General features: G+C 44.3%; 1 protein-coding gene across 9 annotated transcripts in view; it reads left to right on the top strand.

The window, feature by feature from the left end:
• Nucleotides 1-14913, top strand: part of adgrg6 (adhesion G protein-coupled receptor G6) — a 157417-nt gene that overhangs the window by 109839 nt on the left and 32665 nt on the right. For 7 of the 9 annotated variants that reach the window (XM_068045545.1, XM_068045548.1, XM_068045550.1 and 4 more), the window contains one exon: nucleotides 380-3734. The exons of 1 other annotated variant lie outside the window; for it this stretch is intronic. In XM_068045545.1, coding sequence (XP_067901646.1) covers nucleotides 380-558 — 179 coding nt within the window. In that variant the 3' untranslated portion in view covers nucleotides 559-3734. Of the gene's footprint in view, nucleotides 1-379; nucleotides 3735-14913 lie in introns of those variants that run through there. One more of the 9 variants, XM_068045552.1, reaches the window with a different exon arrangement.

A 14913-nucleotide genomic window follows, 5' to 3' on the forward strand; every position in this document is an offset into this window, starting at 1 on the left:
ATTAGACACAGGCCTTCGCCCTTCAAAATTGGTTATCACTGTGCTCATTTTAGGCATATCAGTCTAAAGCGACAATAATAAGTTGAAAAACCCTATGTTAGCAGAGAACATGCAGCGGTAGGACAGCAGTCAGCAACTGACTCAGGGAATTGGACAAGAGTGCGAGAAGGAGTGAGCTTGATGGGTTGAATGGCCATTTCTTGCCCTGAACCTTCCCATGTTCTTCTTAAACGGTAGGTAGGATTAAGAATGTAAGGTTAGGTTCCTTGGGCCGAGTGACTTTCTCCTGTTCCCAAACATTGTCTTGTGTGCAAGTTATTTCTCCGCCTATTCCAGACTGATCCCAGTGTTGACCTCATCTGTTCCTTTCACACACCAGGCAGCCTCTTTGCAGCTGTGGCGTCATCGAAATTTGACCATTTGGATGCCCACCGAGAGCCTGTCGTTCCTGTCCACAACACCCTGGACAAGGCCACGAATTACTACCCCACCCACTCAGACAACTTCTTCAAGAACATCATGATGTCCGAAAACTTCAGCCACAGCACTAAATTCTAACGTCCTACACATGCGAAAAAAACAAAAAAGAGCGTTCCGGAAGGATGTGGATGGGAGTCCTCTGGCTATGTGTGAAGTCTGATAATAGTGAACAGGTCTCCTGACACAGAGGAAGGGTGGGAGGGGATGGAATGGAGGGACAAAAGTATTGCAGTCAGTTGAGAGTAAATGAAAGGATGGTAATTTAATAAAGGAGTTCAGATGACATTAGAAATTGCCAGGGTGAAGGTCAACTGGTTTATGGATATTATCTAAACCCTGGAAGCTAGCCAATGATCTTTTACACACTCTTTAACAGGTACCTTTTAAAGAAGTAATTAATGCAGGTCACATATTGATTTACAGTCTGAAGCAGGTAGGTCACACAGTGGGTCACACCATGACCTATCACTTCTGGGACCTAGGTTTGAATGCAGCCCTGAAAACCCACTGCACTTGCCCACCCCAGTCTTCCTGCCTGCGAGAAGCCCATGTGAAATGAGATTGTGAGACCTCGGCCCTACGCCTGCTGGGTTGTGGGCCCACAATGGAAAGACTTGCCTGTGGTTAGACCTTATTTGGCTCTCTTCCCTCGGAGAGGCTATGGGATGGAGAATGTAGTGACAGAGGGGATGGAACTTCACTCCCTTGCCCTCTCCTCTCTGGGAGCACTTGACACAGGCTCCAGAGGCCCCAAAATAAGCGACATCTCACTTGATGAGTACAAAAAATCACCAATAAAGGAATAACAAGTAGATGTCAAGAGTTTGCCGAAGGAAGATGGTGAGATAACTGTGGCATAGTTTATACAATTCCCAGGCAGGCATAATAAGTTATATAGAATTTACAGTAGAGAAAAGGCAATTCGGCCCAACTGGTCAAGGTCAGTTTTTTTACTCCACTCAAACCTTCTCCCACCCTATTTTAACCAACCCATCTAATAAAGGAATTATTTCACACATTTTAGAGCATAAATTGAAAGGGAATTTGGGTTTTACCCAATGTATTTGGTTTTTATACCATAGGCAAGTGTTCTGCTGAGAGGTGGTGTTGAATGTGAGCTGATTGTGTCGATATGGTTTGATGAGAGGCAATGGTTTGGGACATGGGGAGAGTCTATCAGTTCATCGACAGCATCAAGAATTGCCGAGCCCCACTGTGGTGACCGGCTGGGTGTAGACTTCTTGGATCCCAGGTTCTTGCCGCCAAATTCATTCAGATAGCAGGTGTGGAATATAGAAATTGTCAAGCTAGCTCGATAGGGGGCACAGCCCTTTAGTAGGGCAATGTAGCCTTTTGCTGTATCTAGCCCCTTTGCTGCATCTGGCCTGTATCAGCAGGAGGTTGCAATCATAACTTGAACTCCTCCAAAGTAAAGCACTCTCTTCAGTTGAGCTCAATCACCAGTTCAGGGAGAAAGGGACTTGTTCTCATTATCACAATCACCCCAATTTCACTGTGACTCCAGTCACCTGAAAAAATACATTAAATTCATGACTAATATCTGTGAACTAATTTATTGCAGTAAGTTTACAAATATTGTAATATATTCATCTGTGTCTTTTTGCAAATTCTGGCTGTGTTTCCAGCATTTTATTAATGTAATGACCTGCAGTACCACTATTGGTCTGACAGTGGCGCTGACATACATTTGGGCTCAGCGCCACCTTCAGAAATCATGCAGTACTGCAGGTAACAACAACAACAACAACAATTGTAGTTGGGAAACCTAGGTGAAAGGGCAAAGGCCCATGGTGCTGGACACTGCCAAGGTTATCCCAAGAGCAAGAAGAGTAGACAAGGTTGAACAAGACTAGGTGATGCCAGGCTTCAGTCTTAACAAGTCTGTAGATTTTAGCAGGGAGGAAAGGGTCTTAAAGATTAAAAACAGAAAATGCTGCAAATACTTAGCAGGTCAGGCAGCATCTGTGGCAAGAGAAAGAGTTAACACTTCAGGCCGATGACCTCTCGTCAGAACTGCAGACAGGTTTTAAGATGTTTTGAGGACCTGGGAAAGAATGAGGTAGATTTTAAACCTTTATACACTTGATTTCATTGCCGCTATGTGTGTGTGTGTGTGTGTGTGCGTGTGAGATCTCTGAGCGTAGCAGGGGAGGATTTCAACATTTAAAGACAGGTTTAACCTTGACAATAAGGAGGTGCCATTCAGTGGTTTTGCTGTGTTGTCTTTGGTATAAGACACCATTACCAGTGTCAACTGTTCTTAGTGTTGTATCAATAGGGAAAAAGTGAGAGGTCACTGCTGATGTTTGCAGTTAAAGGCAAAATTATTATTTATTACCTGAGTCACCTTATCGCCTTCAGCGATTGGACAAGTTATAAATATGTAGATTTCAGTGTTTCAACTTTGTTCCATACTTGCAAAAACTGCTGATTGGGGAATGCTTATGTGCAGACATTTAATACACCGTCTTGTGATAATGTGACACACCGTATTAAATATTTGCACCCAGCCTACCTCTCCGCAGTGGCTTTTCAAACATGGAATGCTGAAACAAAAACATCCATGATGATCCATGATTACAGATGTGCAATCAACTACTATGACTTTAGTGTCATGTGACAGTTTGGATACAAGATTCTCCCCTTTAAGAAAGGCCAAGGCAAACAATTTACCTTCACTGTGTTGGCATATCCTTCATAAATGTCAGGTCTAAGGCACAGTAGCAATTAAAGTGCCTCATCCCTCTCCGCAAACCCAGCCTTCCAAACCACCAAAAAAAAACAATTTTTTTCTCCATATGATAATATTTAAAAGGGATGTTTGAAATGCCTGCGATTCAGATCCCCTCAAAAGAGGGTAAATGTTGATTTTAGTAAACTAGACTTGTTGCAAATATTAATTTGACAATCATTGAGTTAGCTGGATGTTCTGCTAAGTTCAGGCATTGCACCTTTACTACTGTGTAGTACAGTTTCATATACGTCTTTTATATGATGTTCTTGTGTTATTTTTTCATGTGACTCCCCTCTCCCCACTCTCAACCCCCATCACCTTCTGTTGATGTTAATCTAGTCACTCCTGTAAATATTTATTTATTGCAGTCTTTGTCATTGTTGTTGACTAGTTGCTGTTGCTATTTTTAAATGTCAATGTATTTTTAACTCAGTGAAACCATTTGAATTTGTTCTGATTTTTGTTATTGTACAAAGCAAATAAACAAAGGCTTTAGTCATGCAACTGTGACATTCCTGATTGGGTGGCTGGGAGTGTGGGAGGGATGCTGCAGCAAGGTAGGTGGGAACACAAATAGTCTGAACGATGTTTGTGCCTTAAAATAATGAGTGGACAAGTTTGCACTCTGGCTAGCCTACATTTACTTTCCATGAGAATGTGATGGCAGATCCTTTACTTCATTGCTTGTGACTTTCTAGAGGACCTCCAGAGGGATTTAAGGGTTAGGATAACCAGGGATGGGTAGTAAATACTGATTTGCTCACAACCCAAAAAAACAATTACACAGAAAGTCCTGAAATACGTCTGTTTTCTTCCCCAGCACCTTCCCTAATGGCCCTTGAGAAGGTGGTGGTGGTGGTGGTGAGCCACCATCGTGAACTGCTGCAGTCCATGTGGTGAAAGTGCTCTCACAGTGCTGTTAGAGAGGGAGTTCCAGGATCTTGACCCAGCAATGATGAAGGAATGGCGATATCGTTCCAAGTCAGCATGGTGTGAGACTAGGAGGGGAACTTTGAGGTGGTGGTGTTTCCATTCGCCTGCTGCCGTCGTCGTTCTAGGTGGGAGAGATCATGGGTTTGGAAGGTGCTGTCGAAGAAGCCTTGGTGCAGTGCATATTATAAATGGTACACACTGCTGTCACGGTGTGCCAGTAGTGGAGGGAGTAAAGGTTTAAGATGATGGGTGGGGTGACGATCAAGTGGCCTTTGTTCTGGATGGTGTGGAGCGTTTTGAGTGTTGATGGAAGATTGAATACTGGCCAAAAGAGCATCGCAACAGTGGAGTGTAGGTGATAAAGACAATGGTTAGGGTTTCAGTAGCAGATGGGCTAAAGCAGGGGTTCAAGTGGTGCTATAATGGAGGTGGAAATTGGTGGTCTTTGTGATGGAAAGGATATGAGGTTGAAAGCAAAGGTTTGATGGGTGAACAGATGGTGCAGTTTAGGAGGTGGGCAGTAGAGTTTTGATGAGGATTAGATTTTGGAGGGTGAAAGAATAATTAAGTCTGGAGTATACAAAGGCTTGGATGAGGGTGTCAGCAGCATATGGGTGAGGTTACTGAGGTGGAAGCAGACAGTCTTAGTGATGGGTTCAAAAGCTCAACAGAGGGTCTAAAAGGATGCTGAAGTTGTGAACAGTCTCCTAACCAGGGAGAGGGTGGAACCAATGGCTAGGAAACAGAGTTTGTGGCTGAAGACAATGACTTCAGTCTTCCTAGAAAATTGTGGCTCATTCCAGGCTGGATTTTGGACAAGCAGTGGGATCACAGCAGGTGGTGGAGAGGTAGAGCTGGGTGTCGTCAATGTACATGTGGAAACTGACTCCAAGGGCTGAATTTTACCGAGCCCCCGACATCGGGGGTCGTGGCAGGGGGGCTTGGAAAATACCTCCGGGAGAGGCCGGCCACAGGCCTTGACACCTGGAAGGCCCCGCCCCAAATTACCGGCGGCGGCGATGCCTCGTGGCGGCATCAGAATTTGCATATGTTTACACACTCAAACAAATGAATTAATTGCTTATCTGCTGCCGCCGGCCATCCCACTGCAACCTTCCCATCAGTTTCCAGAACTCCCGCGCCTTCGGATCTCTGTTCGGAGATCCGAGGCAGAACGCTGGTTGGGAGGGGGGAGCAGGTAAGTTTCCAGGGTGGGGGCGGGTGGTGGTGGGGAGCAGGGAAAACTAATGTGATTGGTGGAGGGGATGGTGGGAAGGGGTTGGAGGTAAAAGGTTATAAACTTTGCTGGGGTTGGGGGAGGGGAAGTTCAGGATTGTAAGGTTGAGGGGGGAGAGGGCAATTAATAAATTGTTTAGACATTGGGGTGGGTGGGAGAGGGGATTGAAACATTTTATACATTTTTCATTTGAATTTTATACGTCCTGTAACTTTAAACATTTAAATTAAAATGAAGGGCTGGAAGTCCTTTAAACATGGCGCTGGATGCCATTTGCTGGGGACGGAGCGCCCGCTCCCCTCTACGTCATCAGGGGAGGGCGGTCTATCCCAGCCATGTAAATGAGCTGCCGTACCAAATATTGCGGCGGCTCTGCAGAGTAATTCTCACACGTGCACCCTGCCATTTTGAGCGGCGAGCTGGAAAAATTCAGCCCCAAGTCTTCAGATGATGCTGTCAAGTGACACTATGAAAATTAGGAAGAGGAGCGGGCTAAGGATTGATCTTTGGGCTTTCCAGACGTAGGAAGAGAAACCAGTGTTCGAGAGGCTTCAGCTATGAATTGATCGTAAGAGTTGAATCAAATAAGAGCAATCTCACTGAGTTAGACAATGGAGGAGAGGTATTGAATTGAACATGTCAAAGGGTAGAAAGAGATCGAGAAGGATTAGGAGGGATAGTGCACCATAGTCATGGTCACAGGTCGTGTCATGAAGGAAGATGTCAATTTGTGCTGAATCATGGACAATTTTTCTTGTTATAATGACGTGGTGCGGCGTGGGTGGTTCCCACTGTTCATCTCCCCACCTGACCGCAGCTAGTGTATTTGTATTAGAGGCTTCAGGGTGATTTGGACAAGTTTAGTCTCTCTGTGGCTGTATTAAGAGTTTTAGCCACTTGGTGTTTTATTTTTCAAATAGCGATATGTCTTCCTGTAGATTTTTAAAAAGACAGAAAATCAATTGTTTACTGACCAATACGCCTCCTCCCGAAATTGTCGCAACCGCATTCACTCATGCATTCGCTCGCGTTTGCACACACGCACCCATACACAAGCAGAAATAGATAGAGGATGGAAAAAGAAGCTGGTTTTCAGTGGTGGGAAAGGTTACGATAAACCTGTTGAATTCTTTTGGGAATCAAGTTCTAGATGGATGCAGACCTGAGGTGAGTGTAGATTTCTCTCTTGATTGAAGCTTCTGTTGAAGACGGTGGGTTACTTCTAGGTCTCACTACTGTATAATGTAGATGTCGGATTTTTCAGCAGGGCGTGTGCTTGCTGGCTTGGCTGAAACTCAAGCCGTGAGATATTGCTTCTTTCCTGGGTGAGTCTCTCTCTCTCTCTCTGGCTGTCTTTTTTAAGATAAAAGTGTGTCACCTCTCACCTCCTGGTAGGAGACTTTCTCATCTCTTCCCCGTGGTGATTGCATAATGGCCCAGGATGTGGCTAATTCACACCTCCTTTGTTTCAGAAGACATTCAATTCTGGAATGTTTTGGGAGAGGTATAGGATGGGTTCCACTGACACTTTTTAGTTTTGAAAATTTGTCCCTTGTCTTTATCAGACAGTTTAAATACACAAAAGGCCAATCCCTTTTTCTTCGGTGGCCATTTTGGACCATTGTTCACTTTTTCAAAAAAAGGTCTTTTTTAAAGGCAAAGTCCGTTTTTCATAATTCATCAGAGTTAGTCCATGATTGTTGTATCATTGCACTTCCAGTATGCTTGACACTCTCTTTATCTTCCTCTTTGTCCTTCTCTATCTTTGCCTTTCTTTCTCTGTCTGCCTCACTCTCTTCTCACCTCTGAGTCAGAAGGTTGTGGGTCCAAGTTTCAATCCAGAGATTTGAGCACAAAATCTCAGTTGAAACTCCCAGTGCCACCTTTTGTGTAGGACATTATACTGAGACCCTGTCTGTCCTTTCAGGTGGATATGAAAACATCCCATGACACTATTTGTAAGGAAGTTCTCCTGGCCAATATTTATCCCTGAAAGAAGTTATCTGGTCATTATCATATGGCTGTGAGAGCTTGTTGTGTGCAAATTGGCTGTCGCACTTCCTACATTACAACAGTAACTACATTTCAAAAGTACTTCATTGGCGGTAAAATGTTTTGCGATGTCATGCGATCTGTAAGGTTCAATAAAAAGCTGCAAAGAGATCTAGATAAGTTAAGTGAGTGGCAGATTGAGTATAATGTGGGAAAGTGTCATGTTATTCACTTTGGTAGGAAGAATAGATTTTATAGCGGAGCACTTGGAGAACAGTGGTAGAATCGGACAGATTCAGCATGGATTTATGAAAGGGAAATCATGCTTGACAAATCTACTCGAATTCTTCGAGGATGTAACTAGTAGAGTTGATGAGGGGGAGCCAGTGGATGTGGTTTATTTGGACTTTCAGAAGGCTTTCGACAAAGTCCCACATAAGAGATTAGCATGTAAAATTAAAGCGCATGGAATTGGGGGTAGTGTATTGCGATGGATAGAAAATTGGTTGGCAGACAGGAAACAAAGAGTAGGGATAAATGGGTCTTTTTCCAAATGGCAGGCAGTGACTAGTGGGGTACCGCGGGGATTAGTGCTAGGACCCCAGCTGTTCACAATATATATAATTGATTTAGATGAGGGAACTAAATGTAATATCTCCAAATTTGCAGATGACATGAAACTGGGTGGGAGGGTGTGTTGTGAGGAGGATGCATAGAGGCTTCAGGGTGATTTGGACAAGTTGAGTGAGTGGGCAAATGCATGGCAGCTGCAGTATAATGTGGATAAATGTGAGGTTATCCACTTTGGTAGCGAAAACAGGAAGGCAGATTATTATCTGAACGGCTATAAACTGAGAGAGGGGAATATGCAGTTGACCTGGGTGTTCTCGTACACCACTTGCTGAAGGTAAGCATGCAGGTGTGACAGGTGGTAAAAAAGGCAAATGGTATGTTGGCCTTCATAGCGTGAGGATTCGAGTACAGGAGCAGGGATGTCTTGCTGCAGTTATACAGGGCCTTGGTGAGGCCACACCTGGAATATTGTGTGCAGTTTTGGTCTCCTTATCTGAGGAAGGATGTTCTTGCTATAGAGGGAGTGCAGCAAAGGTTTACCAGACTGATTCCTGGGATGGCGAGACTGACATACGAGGAGAGATTGAGTCGGTTAGGATTATATTCGCTGGAGTTCAGAAGAGTGAGAGGGGATCTCATAGAAACCTATAAAATTCTAACAGGACTTGACAGGGAAGATGCAGGAAGGATATTCCCGATGGTGGGGGAGTCCAGAACCAGTGGTCATAGTCTAAGGATATGAGGTAAACCTTTCAGGACTGAGATGAGGAGAAATTTCTTCACCCAGAGAGTGGTGAGCCTGTGGAATTCGCTACCAGCAGTTGAGGCCAAAACATTGTATGTTTTCAAGAAGGAGTTAGATATAGCTTTTGGGTCTAAAGGAATCAAAGGGTATGGGGTGAAAGCGGGAACAGGTTACTGAGTTGGATGATCAGCCATGATCATAATGAATGGCAGAGCAGGCTCGAAGGGCCGAATGGCCTATTCCTGCTCCTATTTTCTATGTTTCTATGTTAATAGAAAAGCAGAATATTTTTAAAAAGGCCTGAAACTTGTAAATGTTGATGTTCACAGGGTCTTGGGTGTACTCGTGCAAGGAACACAGAAAGTTAGCATGTATGTACAGCAAACAGTTTGGAAGGCAAATAGCATGGTGGTCTATATTGCAAGGGGATTGGAGTACAAGAATAGGGAAGTCTTGCTACAATTTTACCAGGCTTTGGTGAGACCATAACTGGAGTACTGTGTGCAGTTTTGGTCTCCATATTTAAGGAGGGATATTCTTGCATTGGAGGCAGTACAGCGAAGGTTAGTTCCTAGGACAAGAGGGTTGTCCTATGATGAGAGGCTGAGTAAATTGGGTCAATACTCTCTGGGGTTTAGAAGAATGGGGGGTAGTTGAAACATACAAGATTCTGAAGGGGCTTGAGATAGGGTAAACACTGAGAGATTGTTTCCGCTGGCTGGGGAATCTAGAGCCTGGGTCACAGTCTCAGGATAAGGTATGGATCATTTAGGACTGCGATGAGGAGCAATTTCTTCACTCAAAGGGTTGTGAATCTTTGGAATTCTCTACCCCAGAGGGTTGTGGATGCTCCATCGTTGAATACATTTAAGACTGAGATAGACAGAGTTTTGGTCTCTCAGGTAATCAAGGGATATGGGGAGCGGGTAGGAAAGCAGAACTGAGGCTGAGGATCAGCCATGATTGTATTGAATGGCAGAGCAGGCTCGAGGGGCTGTTTGCTGTACTCCTGCTCCTATTTCCTATGTTCTTATAAATGCAAGTCTTTCTTCTCCATCTTTCTCTCCCTCTCTGTCTCACTTTGCTTCTGTCCATTTACCAGTTTTCACCCAGTTTCTTGCTGCACGAGAATTTCCTGGATATTGGCAGCTGTCCAGACGAATCATCTAAGTGCCCACTTGTCATGGTGAATGTCAGCAGATGATTCAATCATGGAGAGAGTCAAATCTGGGCCAGATCAGTCTGCAACTGGCATCTGTTTGCACGCATTTTCCAGCAGGGGGGTCAGCAGAGAGCAATTAGGAGCTGACTGAATTATTTATCCCCTATTTCCTTTGTGCCATGTCCACATGAATCCCCTGCTAAGATTATAATAAAGACCAACAGATTAGGGGGCACTCAGTTCTATAACTAATGCTGCTCATTTTGCAGTGAACTCCTGACCGAGCAGAAATGAGAACGTCCACGAGCTGCTTTAAGACCTCAGTCTCACAGTGTCCTATGAAATGCTGTGTTCCTAATGAATTCAGCGACTCAGTGTAATTGTAACTGAAATGTAGAGAATCCCTTGGGCAGGAGGCACAGTGAACCAATTTAATGAAAGCTACCATCCTCACTTATCAATAAGTTATTCATACACATTTTGGAATGATTACTGAAGTGTGTACAAACATTAAATATTTGTTAATCGAAAGTGCATTTTTTTTTCACTGAAGTTGTAAAACTAATTTAAGCAATCTCCCCCTCCCAAGAGGATTTCCTCATTGCCCTTCTTCTCCAATTGTGATCCAGAGATTTCTAGGTGGGACATCAGGAATCGGGAATGGAGGGATTTTCACCTTTAGTTCTAATGCATGAAAAGGCGCGTGCAGGAATTCCCTAAATGCATTCCGACACTGAACCAGAATCCCACGTAACAAGCTGCCTCGTGAAGTTTCATCACACAGAGCTGTTAATTCTTGAAATTATTACAGTTAGCAATTGCAGAGTTGGCTGGCATCTGTTGGTTGCATTCCTGCCTCTGCGTTGTAAGGCTTTTGGGTTCAAATCCCACTTCAGAGTCGAGGCTGACACTCCAGTGCAGTACTGAGGGAGTGCTGCACTGTCAGAGGAGCCACCTTTAAACTGAGGTCATGTCTGCTCTCTTAGGTGGATGTGAAACATCCCATGATACTTTTTTGAACAAGAGCAGGGGAGTTATCCTCGATATCTTGGCCAATATTTATCCCTCATCCAACATCACTAAAACAGATTATCTAGTCATTATCACACTGCTGTTTGTGGGAACTTGCAGTGTGCAAATTGGCTGCCACTTATCTATAACAATGATTACGTTTAATTGGCCGTAAAGTGCTTTGGGATGTCCTGAGGTTGTGAAAAGTGCTTGATGAATGCAGGCCATACTTTTGTTTTTCAATTAATTGTCGATGTGAAGCAAATCTGATTCTCAAGGATATGTTCTCGACAAATTTCCCTGTAGTGGTTTAATTGAGAGCCAAACAAGTGGCAAATCCCAAAGACAGCGCACCAAGAAGAGCCAGCGAATGTCGTCAGGAGGAGAGATTGGGGGAAGAAAGTAATCTGAGCAACATCTGGAGCATATTTAAAGTCGGCATCTTCCACAAGCAAAAACCCAGTTGGACCGATACACACAGGTTAAAAAAAGTGCACAGCTAATATTACAGGGGTTGATTCTCACCTTTGCTCTTGTGATGCTCAGCCTTACCCCATCAGGAGTGCTTGATGCCAATCTACGCACAGCTTTCCAACCAATCACATAGGGCGCATGCCCATATTTCGAGATCTATGATGCCAGCGAGCGGGAGCAGTGAGTCAGATGGTGATAATCCTTTCAGTTTTTCTTTTTTCATGCACAAATAAAAACAGCCAATGGAGGGGGAGCAGAAAATCATGGTACAATGTACGTTGATAATTTGGAACATGATGACTCTACTGAGAGAAAGTAAGCAAGACCTGACCTGATGAGCGTTGGACAAAGTGTCTGCGTGCTGTTTTTGGAATTCAAATTAAGGATGAAAATTCTTCCTCTTCCTTCCTAATTTTTGATGACCTGTTTATCTCCTGGAAATTTCTAGACAGCTTGGTCAAAAAATCTATAATTCTTCAAAGCCAGCAAATATTCGAGACCAAGCAATGTGAAGGCCATCATCAATGATAGGTAGGGAAGCCCCTTCCTGTCCTCACCTGACCTTCACGCATGACCACTGCCCAACAGTCTGTAGATTGCAGTCAGGAACTGGAGTTTTGGCGCATTTCTTTTTCCTTCCCTGCCAAGCAGGCTCGAGGAGCTGAATTTCTTCTCTTCCAATGTTCTTTTGTAGCCTGGGAGACGGAAGTAACTTGCAGTGCTCCCATTAAGCATCCTGTGATGAAATCCAGGCCGTGGATTAGATGCAGGAGCTTTTTGGATGAACCGCGTGTTGGCAAACAGCAACACGATCAACCTAAATGGTGCAAGATGTCAGCTACTGGCAAAACAACTCAAATAGAACGGAGATTATTGCCATTGGAACAGGAGGAGACCATTCAGCCCCTCAAGCCTGTTCCGCCATTCAATTACATCATGGTCTGATCTGTGTCTTAACCCTATTGCTTAATGCCTTGAACAAACAAAAATGTTGTTTTCAATTGGCCCTCAGCATCATAGCTTTTTTGAGTGGAGAGAGTTCCAAATTTCCACTACCTTTTGTGTGAAAAAGTGCTTCCCGACATCACCCCTGAACATCTGACTCTAATTTTAAGGTTATTCTCCCCTGTTCTGTACTCCCCCACCCGAGGAAATCGTTTTTCTCTATTTACTCTATCAAACCCACACCTCAATTAGATCGTCCCTTGACCTTTGACACTTAAGGGAATACATGCCTCGTCTATACTATTCATCAATGGGATTGAAAATGGCATGAGGCACAGGCTGACATTGACAACTTAATACAAAGGGTCTTAGTGCTGCGAGTGCAAAACCTCTGTGACCATAACTCAGTCAATTCTCAATAAAGGCAGATGTTTGCCAAGAAAACTTCACCTCAGATTAAACTTCCTGTGAGCTTCAAATTGAAAGTGGCTGACCCACAGGTTGTTTAATGATTCAATTGGTGAATTCATTGCAAGAAACTGAAAACAAATCATTTGTCATGCATAAAAGCGATTTGAATTCTAAGTCATCCAATATCCTCAATAACACAGCTGACATCCCCTGGTGGAAAATGGAAAGGGATGGATAATTACAACGCTGATAGGAGAACTGAGAGGTTATAACTATCAGGAATGTCGGAACAGGCTGGGGCTCTTTTCTCTAGAAGAGAGAAAGTTGATGGGTGACCTGCTAGCGGTCATTAAAATTATGAAGGGGTTCGATAGGGTTGAGGTAGCCACATGTAGGGGAGTTGAAAACCAGGGGTCGTAACCATAAGATAGTCACTAATAAATCCAGTAAGGAATTGAGGAGAAACTTTTTCACTCAGGATGGTGAGAATGTGGAGCTTGCTGCCACAAGGAGCGGGCATTCACCAGTATAGTGTACTGAGAACATTGCACACCAACTGCACGTTCAGCAACTGGTGACCTTTGCAGTTGCAACACATCTTTGCACCTTCAAAGCCACATATTTGCAGTTGATGGCACCCTGCACCTTGAGAAAGCCCCCATTCTTGCAAAGCCACTTGCAAGCTCCACCTGTTTCTCTCTAACCAGAGAGAACACAATGATGTCCACCCTCCTGGAATAAACGCCTCTGCAGACTCTCTGATGCAGTAATGAACAGTGAACTGGGAGATATTAGATATGGTGCCTGTTCCAACCTGGAAGGATTCCATTGTGAAGAAAATCCATACCCCAGTCTCCTTTCCAGCCACTAGTAGTGCCATTCTTGGCCTTCTCTGAGGCTGCAGGTCTGTTTCCAAGAGTTGGCAGAGTTCTGTGAGCACCTCCTTCGTGAATCGCAGACAATGCCCACGCTGCTCCTGCAAGCTATGGCTTTCTGCTGAGAACCCTTCCCCCTCCTCCTCCCCTCCTCCCTCTGTGAGCAGCTTGTCCTCTTATTTGTTGCCTCTGTACCATCTCCCTCAGCCCAAGGAGGAAGGCTACTATCGCTTCCATGACTGGGAGCAAGTGTTGTGCTCAGAGCCCTTGCAGTCACCGCCAATGCCTTCCCCACATGCAGCACTATTCCCGACAGTAACCTCAAAACACCATTGCTTCCATAAGCTCAAACAGAGCCAGTAGGAAGTAATCAGCAACTAACATGCCTTAAGTAGCGCAGGTGGGGTGTGTCCTTGGTGCTGCTGAGCACATGTTCAGGTGTGTATATTTAAGAGAGAACATTAACCAGAGCTGCGAGGTCCAAGATGGCAGCATTTGTGTCAATTCAGTGTTAGACACTGACTGACGTCGCATACTTCCACTGCACGCTTATAACGCCCGTGCTAACGCCCTCTCCAAGATGGCATTTGGCGCAGGCTGCACTGGAAGTGTGTGGAAGTTGCGCGGATGTTGCACCTGTTGCACCAAAACTAATGACGGTCTGGAGCTGAATTTTGTGACCATGGGATCTTAGAGCACAGAAGGAGGCCGTTCGGCCTGTCGTTCCTATGCTGGCTCTTTGAAGGAGCACTCTAATTTATCCCCCCCTATAGCTTTTCCCCACAGCCTTGAAAATAAATCCTCATCAGGTACCTGTCCAATCGTCTTTTGAAAGATCCTACGGAATCTCCTTCCATCAGCCTTTCAAGGGAGTACGTTCCAGATCTTAACAACACTCTCTCTGACGTATTTCCCTTTAATCTCCTGCTAGCTCTTTTACCAATTATTTTAAATCTGTGACCTTTGGTTACTGATCCACTTTCAACAGGAAACAGTTTCTCCCTACTTGCTCTATAAAAGCCCCTCATTATTTTGAATATATTTTGAAGTATTAAATGACGTTCCCCACGAGGTTGGTATTAGCACATTTTTTATATACATTTTATTTTATTTTTTTTATTTTTTATTTAGAGATACAGCCCTGAAACAGGCCCTTCGGCCCACTGAGTCTGTGCCGACCAACAACCACCCATTTATACTAATCCTACATTAACCCCATATTCTTTACCACATCCCCACCATTCTCCTACCACCTACCTACACTAGGGGCAATTTACAATGGCCAATTTACCGATCAACCTGCAAGTCTTTGGAGGTGGG

This window comes from Heterodontus francisci, chromosome 13 (genome assembly GCF_036365525.1).
Source record: "Heterodontus francisci isolate sHetFra1 chromosome 13, sHetFra1.hap1, whole genome shotgun sequence".
Lineage (NCBI taxonomy): Eukaryota > Metazoa > Chordata > Chondrichthyes > Heterodontiformes > Heterodontidae > Heterodontus > Heterodontus francisci.